At 39.5% G+C, this 9,459-nt stretch overlaps 2 protein-coding genes across 2 annotated transcripts in view; one reads left to right on the plus strand and one right to left on the minus strand.

Annotated features, from left to right (window-relative positions):
* Nucleotides 1–9,459, plus strand: part of LOC145455033 (signal peptide, CUB and EGF-like domain-containing protein 2) — a 169,491-nt gene that overhangs the window by 50,030 nt on the left and 110,002 nt on the right. The gene's annotated exons all lie outside the window — the stretch shown is intronic.
* On the minus strand, nt 49–9,264 carry LOC145456349 (transmembrane protein 163a-like). The gene is made up of 7 exons (XM_080334420.1): nt 8,972–9,264; nt 8,864–8,907; nt 8,700–8,791; nt 4,274–4,373; nt 3,687–3,807; nt 2,601–2,742; nt 49–602 (listed from the first exon to the last, which is right to left on the minus strand). Exons 1-7 carry the CDS (start codon nt 9,069–9,071, stop codon nt 542–544), a joined length of 660 nt encoding a protein of 219 aa, XP_080190546.1. The 5' UTR covers nt 9,072–9,264; the 3' UTR covers nt 49–541.

Genomic DNA, 9,459 nt, shown 5'->3' on the forward strand with positions numbered 1-9,459 from the left:
ATAATACTTTGGTAACTCTTTCGATATCAGATATAGCCCGGAGATGAAGAGTGATTGCGAATTTATTAAACATTTACAAATATGAAGTACAAAAAACAAATATATATATAATATTATTTAATAAATATTTATTCTAGTTGTAGTAATGTATGCCTGTGATGGGTTGCCCTACATTTGAACGTTCGAGATAATGAAAAACGACAGTTGTTAATGCGACACATAAGCATGTGACTTTATAATCCCCATGCTTATATATTCACGGACCCTGTCTGTGCCCGATCAAATCACGTTGTGACCATATTGACATGGTATAAGATATTACGTTTGTTCACTAATACCATGGTCATATCTATATTACTGCAATAAAAATATATTGTTTGACAATACATACAGATATGGCGTGGCCATTCGAGTCCACGCTCTCTGACGGTTTTCTGATTATATCCAAAGGCAGACGTCTTATATTCTTGCATGTGTCTTTGGAGGAAGTTATACGCTTATTTGTTAAATAAATACATGAGTATTGCTCCAGCAGTCTCATTCATTCGGATAATTCATATCCATTTCCCCTGACGCACAGTGGAATGTACTTCACTAGCATTCTGAAAAATAAAACGGAGTAAAAGATGCAGATCACGAGTCGTTCCACTTTGGGGAATAATAAATATTGCATGCTCATCAGGGCACCTTTACTTTCTTGCAAAATACACAAGGTCATTTACGATGCAAGCAGACTGGATGATGCGCAATCTTGTTGATATCTAGACCAGTGCTCTTCAACCGGGGTGGTTGTACACCCTAGGGTGTACCAGAATTTGCAAAGGGTGTACCACTCGGATGGGGTGTACAGGGGTGTACCAGATCAGAATTACAATGAGCCGATGGCTAGCTATCACAAAGGAAGGTTTATGGGTAAGTACAGGTTAACGCAAGGTAATGAGCAATATCGTACGATGTTATGTCAAGTGTAATACTGTACACCGCTTGATTGTGATGTCATAAGCAAATATTTCTCCTATTCGTTTATCCGTCGGCAATAGACCAATGGTTCCGTTTGGTGTTGGATAGTATGCAGTTAGCAAACATGTGTTCAGCTAGTCATTTGTCTTTTAATTAGGCTTACCATATTTTGGAAATCTAAAAATAGGACACTTTTTCGGAAAATTTGAGACTTGCAAAACCGGAGAAGAATTCTCAAAAATCGGTGAATTTTTCCCACTTTGTAATCGGTTGACTAAAAAAAGGTCAACTTTCCGCTGAGAGCTCGAAATACCGTTTTCCTCTCCACATTGCTAGGTGGTTGACTAAAACAAAAAAAAAGGTTTTTGCTCAGAGCTCAAATCACCGTTTTTCACTCCGAAATACCCGCCGGAGCGTCACTCATGTGCTAATTTACGGCATATCACTCGCATTTTGCTCTATATGTGACCTAAAATTTCAAAAAAGAGGGTAAAACCTGAAAATAAGAGGACAAAAGGGCGTCCTCCGAGGACACTTTTAAAAAAGTCAAAAAAGAGGACGTATGGTAACCCTACTTTCAATGATTTTTGAGGAAACCGCCGCGATAGCTCAGACTTCATGAATCGGTACTTCCTACCCGACGTTAATAAATACCGCAATGCACATAAATGAAGTGACGTATAGCCAGCCAGGGTCGAAACACCTTCCATGTTGAAATCGAAACCCTTTCGTTTTAAAATGCCGATTTTATGTCCAATATTTCACCATACATTTGCAATTTAGTATTTTGTTATTAGTGATGCAAATTAGCGACAATAGAATGTGTATAGCGGCATACGATCTGAGGTTACTGACATCTCTTGCAGCCCGTGTGCTACTATCGACTGTGTAAGGTCTGGGGCAGGCCTGATACGCAGTAGGCTCGTGCGCCTGCTATTATCGCTGATCTGAATTACCGCTTCTGCTGCAGTAGCTTTACCTACTCTCTCCCCAATACTGTTACATTTAGGTTGATTATCGTTCATAATGTCATGCTGTTTTTGGGCTGACACGAAATAAATTCCAATTTGCGTGGCGGGCGGCCTAACTAGCGGCGAATAGACTCCGTGACCAAATATTATTTTATTCAAATCCAAATTTTTTGACGGCAATAACTCCGCTTCTACTGGTTGGAATTGAACCAAATTTGAAGAACATCGTTTTTATAGAGAACCTAATACTTTCATGGGTTGAACAGAAGAATTTGAAATTTTTCGTTATTTATTTTCATATAATAAGTATAAATTTTCTTCTCCCGTAGCAATGCTGCTAATGGTTGGAATTGAACCAAATTTGGTGTGTAGCCTTAAGTTAGGTAACCTAACAATTTTATCAAGTAGCCAGTACGATTTGAGACAAAAAGTCATTTTTTAAGACCCGTAATGAACAGGGGTGTACGAGTTTTGAGCAAACGTTAAAAGGGTGTACCACGTAGAAAAAGGTTGAAGAGCACTGATCTAGACCATAGAAGTGCTTACAAAGTTATAAGACTGTGTTGGATGCTGTTTATGGTATTGATTTATATTTTTGCAATCGAATTAGTCATAATGGTACTCGATATCTACAATCACCAGCGAAAGCCAAGGAGATTTGATACTTACATCGTTCCGTAAATGCACAAGAAACATGAAGTGATGAGACCGATTATGTCGTCCAGGTACCACAGTTGAGGAAAATATACTTGTAACTTATATGATGGAACAATTGACAACGCGACTAGTGATCCACAGAATGAATTGATGGCTGAAATGACAATATCAATATCTCATCGATAGAGGTCATAGTGTAAACGGAAAGCGTTGTTTCAGTTCAAGTAATGACTTCGGCAGATGAATTTTTCCGTACGGAGCGGTGTGAAGATCCCTGTAAGCATCTTCCGAAAGACACGAAACGGAATCCATATCTATTTTGCATGGGCGTTCACTGTTCAGTAATGAAGTGATACCTTTTCGAAATACTCAGTGTTGTTTCCCTATTTCCGCTACGCACTTATTCAAGTGATTACGTTTTAGTCTACCTCTCACTTCAATGCGATTTTGAAGTCACCCTACCCGCTTTTGTCAAGTAGAAAGTCATATTTGTATGGATTGATGACAATTGGGCAATGCGTGTCCTGTTTGACGGTAACAGAGCTTCGATAATTGCACCTATGTTTGTTCGCCGCCATCTTGTCAAAGTCTACGACTCTTACTAATATACTATTCTCAGTCATTTCGTATTCTACTTCTACTTGAATAAGTTGTAGTATGCCCCGGAAATAGCTGCTTCTACCTGTAATTACCTATGACTTCAAAGCATCACTTCTACTTGTACTTGAGGACAAACAATGACTACTTTGACCGTCTCTGGTATGCTTTGAATTATGAGTGGTCGGCAAAATTCCACGCATAGTAGCTACATGATTTAAAGTTGATTTCTTGTATCCATAATTGCTGGGAATGTGCATTATTACTCAATACTCATGGTGCCACTCAATCACTGCATAAAGTTTCAAATACCTGACAGCTGATGGCAATTGAAGTTAAGCGAAGTTTCTCTAAAGTTCAAAATTTAGGACCGTTGCATGACAAACAAACGACCATTGACTTTTTGATATGGATGTAAAGTGAAGATAATTCGTGCCAAAATATATGTTATGTTGAAAACACCCTTTACCAAAGAGGATACACGCTTTTAATGAGACCTACCATCTGTTAATAAAATTCTAGAATCCATCTTGATTGCAAGTATAAGTTGAGAAAAAGCAATGACTCCAAGTAATAATGCAGCTGCCGCCGAAGTTAACAGCATGTTCCTTCCAGTTTGATCCTGCAATACGCATTAATGATTTTAGGATTGGTCAGTGCAATTAAATTTGAATTGAAAGGCTATATACTGTCTAGGGCTGGGCACAATGATGCGCGTATTCGAATACGAATCGAGTATAGTTCTAGTGGATTGCAATGTATTTATTGTTTCGAATATCTATAATTTCTCTTCACCGAAGTAGTCATGCATGAAACCTCGATTCTGCATACGATTTCATATTGTGTAAAACATGCAATACAAGGCGAAAACGTCAATGGAAAATACCTTTTTGAAACGAAGCTGTTCCGACAAAAAATGCTGTATCGAAATTATCAAGCGAGAACTACCGTTGTCAAATACGACATTATTTCACAGTGCAAAACTGGAATTATTTTGATTAGTCCTATATATGGTTTAATGAAATGGCATCCGAAAACTTCAGACAGTTATACATGATTCACCCAAAAAACTACAGTGTTTGACTTACCGTATATTCAGGCTTCATTTCCATAGCCAAACTATATGATGTTTTGATACCAGTAAATACTGAGGACAGCACGAACAATATTCCCAACGCAATCAAAGCCCTCAAAAGTAAAAAAAAATAGTAAATGAATCGTAAATGCTTAGAAAAGTCAGATCGAAGGTGTATGCCAACTTGCCGTGGTCAACGACTATATATAGGGATGTTTTTTTTCAAGTCCAGGTCTTATTGACATCGCATTTGCCTCATCGCAAAATTGACCTAAAAGTCTAAAATTAATATGTATGTTGTCTCATGAAACGGTCGAAAATGGTCACCGCATGTTGGCGGAAAGCTTCGATCTTGATACTGTTGTGGTAGTAGGAGTAGCACTAAATAGTCCTGTTGAGTGTTACCGATAATTATTAGCATCTATAGTGCAGCCTATTAAGAGTATATAACGTGTATGCGCTATATTATACGAAACATAATTAGCGCAATATCAACTATAGTTGCGATATAGTACGAACTAGGAATACGATATGTCGTCTTTTAAGAGGATTTGCCTTCAGTAAACACCGATCGCTGGTAGGTTGACTAACAAAAAGCGTCAGTTCCTACCGACAATACTCGGGAACGGGTTTTTCGGGAGTCGAATCGAAAAAATGACCTTTTCTTTTTTAACCCAATAATATTTAGCCGTAAAAGTTTCCAAATTACCCGTCTTATCATCTGCTATTGTCAAATTTGTAACGTCTAAAATGTGCCCTCTTCTTCGGCTCCTGATATATGGTAACCCTAATTATTCTAGAGACTACAGGACAGTGTCGATAGTTGTATAGTATAGTCTAACTCCCTGACATTGACAGTAGGTCAACAGGTAGTGAAATGAAAATATGATCACCCGATCACCCTCTCGGGTATAGGCAAGTAAGTGTAGGGCTGTAAGCCTATTGGAGTCGGAGCAGAGGAAAGACGTCCTTGCCCCCGTCGAATTCCGGTGGTTCTTACGTAACTTCCGTACCTTACATCACTGGCGGCTCGTGACAATATGGGGCGGGGGGGGGGGTGCGGCAAGGTGTGAACACGATTTTAATAATCTAAATAACGTCTTAATAGTGTATTCCGACGTGAAAATGTGACTTCGTGGTGGTCACACACAGTTTGTATCGTGTATAGACATTAGGCATGGTTAACTAGGGTTACGCATTTCAAATTATAAAAATATATTCATGACAGAAATATATTAAAACCCGAAGCTTTTAGAGCTGACACTCTTCAAATTATTCGGAAGAAAATATGAAGTACAGTAGTTCATACCTGCATATTTTAACGTTTGTATAAGTAGGCGTAGGCTATTGCGCGCGGCGTGATTTCATAGTTGCAAAATGTTCAATGACGAGTTCATTGAAATCTGGAATACTCATGATGACAGCGCTGAGAATCCTGAGCACATCTACTAACTCATCGAGCCTATATCTTTACACATCCCGATTCTAAGAGAAGTCTTAATTCGTTTTAATGTGCTGAAACCACGCTTGAATTCTGCGGATGAAATCGGGGTGGTCAATATGATATTTAAAAAAGCTAGTTACCGCAGCAAAGTTGATATAAAGCGATTTTTCAACTATAGGAATTTTGAAAGTTCACCAGTGGTTACTACTTCGGAAAAAGATGAATTGGAATATAAGCCATGTCAACTCTAGCCGAGTAATGTCGACCATCGGGTAATATCGAGACACCGTTTGCAGTAGAGACCACATGCTTCAGATCACGATACCCAATTTTGTTCAACTAGAGGCAAGAACAGTGTAAAAGTGTATAATAAGGCGTCCTTATCCTCGCTTATGCATCAGCTATTCATTTTTGTCGAAATACGTTGGGAAAAAGGTCAGAGTGCGCTTCCCTCCCGCGTGCGATTAGATCAATGGACAATTTCTAGGCTGATAAGGACCGAGGCTCTTTACCTCTCATTATTGCTCTAAAGCATGGGTGGCCGATTATTTTCTTCCGCGGGTCAAATGAGAAGTAAAAAATACTTTGCGGACAGAGAGAAAATTTTTAGCTATATTTTCCGGCGTCTTTTAATTTTATTTCTAAATCCATAATAATCAATTCTCGTTGGGTTATAATTTTTCATCTGAACAAGTTACACACAATGTACGATGCGATAAGACACAATGCGATGTAACGAACAGATAGATATGAGGACGTCGAACGACACACATCAGCAGCGGTCCTTTACTCTAACATCCACTTTTTTCAGGGCTTTTTTTTTCGCGAAGAGGAGCCCAGATGAACCTCGGACGGGAATCGAATCGCGTCCGTCAGCTTGGTAGGCGCTTATCGTTACCACTACGCTATCTCCCCACTAATTTTAAATAAATGTTGCTCAGTTGATATTAAGTAATAAGAAAGTGATGGTTAATTAAAAAATATCTATTTGCCGTCATGATTCGAAACAATGTTAAACATGATACATTTTACATCTATTAGGACTCTAAAACAGTGGTTCTCAAACTTTTTAGGCACGCCTCCCTCTATGATAGTGAATAATATCTGCCCCCTTATCATGATATCAAAAAAGAATAAAAAGTGCAACCAGAATGCTAGCAATCCCAAATATCAAACTCGAACAATACATGGAGCAATAACTATGAGCTGGGGGTATATCGAGCGGAGCGCGAAAAACATTCCATTGAACTTCGGCTTCGCGACACCCTTCTGATGCTTTCGAGCCCCCAGTTGGAGAACCACGCAATACTCCACTGAAATGTACATGAAATAGTACAAAGCTTATTGTCTTGGTCGCTGCCTTCCGAGAAGTGTGCAGCTTAAATAGCCTTTATCTCAGTATGGAACACAGTTAACTTTAGCACAGACATACAGGCTTTTGCGTGAAATTCGCAATGCGTTAGGTAGGCTAATAAGTGTCAGATCAGCTCACATCTCTACCATACTCGACCTCGGTAACTAAATTACTGCCCTAATCATTGAGTGTCAACTTGGCACAGCGTTCGATACTAAAATCAAGACGTACCGTGCAAAAGCTCATGAAAGATCTAGGCAAGGAGTATCGTTAAAATCAATAGAGACCAATGCGTAAAATCTGTTAGCGATAAATGACGAGTCAGCTCTCACTCGACTTAAGAAACGAAATTACCACTAACTTAGTTCAGTGACAGCGTTCGATACTAACATTAGGACTTACCGTGCCAAATGTCATGACCGATCTCGGTATATGGAACATCGTCATAATCAATGGACACCAATACCGGCTTTTGAGTAAAATCTATTTGCGATACATGACGGATCAGCACACACTCAACTTTGGAGACGGAATTACTACCCTAATCTTTAAGTAGCAACCCTGAAACTTGGGTCGGTGTTCGCGACATACCATACCAAGTTTCAAGAATTATCATCGTATGAAACACCGTCAAAATCGACCTATATCAGCAAAGGTCGACTCAAGGCATATGACGGTAACCGAGTTCAGATACGATTGTTACATCACACCTTAGGGGCAACAAGGCAATGTTGCCCCACTTGCTCGGTAATTTTATGAATAGGAGAGAGTAAATCACCGTTTCTTTATTGTGCGCGGCTTTGAGAGAATAGACAGTGAAAGCTTGTTATGAGCGCTACCGGAGCAGGAGTAGGCCTATGTAATCGCAGTTTATTTCTCGTCGGAGATCAGAAAGGTATATTTGAAAACTGCATTATGATACAGGCGCTGCCATGTTTCCTAGTCTCTTTGATCAATGAATGCATCGTGCAATTCAAGATTTCGTACCGGCTACATCGAATTTGCGAGTGATATTGGTCGCCGGCGGGACAGCAACTTGAATTTGACGATTTTGAAAAGGGGTCCGAGCCCCTAACCCTCAATACGTCACTGTGTTAACCTATCCAAAACATGTTTATACTCCACAAGAATAATTATACTTCTCGCGCTGAAGATTTAATAACAAGTTGCTGCAATATAGATAAATTAAGCACAAAAAAAAATTTCGCAAAGAGCCATGTCTTATATCCAAAGGAACCATATATGGCTCGCGAGCTATAGGTTCCCGACCACTGGTCTACCAACTGCCACGTATGCCTCTTGATTAGACAACCTCTTGATAACAGCTTTTCACTACCGGAAGGGTAGACACTAGACAGGCACGAGTTATTATTGCCTCCTACTCACACTCCCACAGGCAATTCGTTTCTAAGAGGCGTATCTATATGCTGCTTGTTGTAGCCACCATGTTCATTTTCCATGATCGGTTTTATACGAATAGTCGTAACAATAACTATCAATACAATACCAGCAAATCGGTTATCGGCCACCACTACTAGTGGTCTGTTACACTCGCGTCGCGGGCCTATGGCCTACTAAAAGTCTACTGAAAGTATGCCATGGGCTATGATATGCAATTATGCATATAAGATTTTAACCAACTTTAGTTCCTTCTGTAGAAATTCGCTATTTTGACTGCCCGTGTATCCCCAAACAACAACGAAGGATGTGCACGCGTTCAGAAGAGCTGTGACCTAAAAAGTACAAAATATCATTCTATATTGATACGAAAAAAACTTCGGAATCATGCATGTTTAAATTATTACCGCAAAGCCGAAAGCCGCGGAGCTGCTGTCTTGAATAGAGAAACCTACAAAGTATAATCAACAATCATCTTTTAGCTCTGAATACCATAGAAGGAGTCGTAATCTCACCAAATAATACCGACCCCAGGGCTAAGGAGACCACTATACTGAACCAGCTCAGTAACAAAATCGCCCTTCTTCCTGTCTCAGATGAAAACATTTTATCCATTCCCGCATGCAGCTCGCAAATTTATTTGCATGCATGTGTGATGGCGCATGTACTTTACTTCAGTATGTACAAGGCAATATGAGCTTAGCTCTAGTTGTTGATGCCAGTCTCCACAAATACATCTAAAAAGATTCGCACTATTCAAATCAGTAGCCTATACGAATCACGGTTATACAATGTAATAACACTCCGTGGATGAATATGTTGATATGATATGCTCACGACTCGTACAAGTAAGACTTCTTCCGATAATGAATCACTGGTGTTGTAGCGGAATCGCTCTCACCGACATTGGTACAAGCGTCATTTGAGGGCCAATAGATGTCATAGCATCCTTTTGATCACGATATTTGTAATGCTGCAAACAACAAATAGTTGACCAAGAGTT

This window comes from Botryllus schlosseri, chromosome 14 (assembly GCF_051294905.1).
Source record: "Botryllus schlosseri isolate E-star chromosome 14, Bs_hap1, whole genome shotgun sequence".
NCBI lineage: Eukaryota > Metazoa > Chordata > Ascidiacea > Stolidobranchia > Styelidae > Botryllus > Botryllus schlosseri.

Bases quoted from the DNA above. Each gene is read 5' to 3' on its own strand.
- LOC145456349 (XM_080334420.1), bottom strand. From the start codon at position 9,071: ATGGATAAAATGTTTTCATCTGAGACAGGAAGAAGGGCGATTTTGTTA. The intron at 4,374-8,699 runs GTTGGTTAAAAT...TTTACTTTTGAG, and splicing joins TTTCTACAGAAGGAACTAAA to GGCTTTGATTGCGTTGGGAA. The intron at 3,808-4,273 runs GTAAGTCAAACA...TGCGTATTGCAG, and splicing joins AAATGAAGCCTGAATATACG to GATCAAACTGGAAGGAACAT.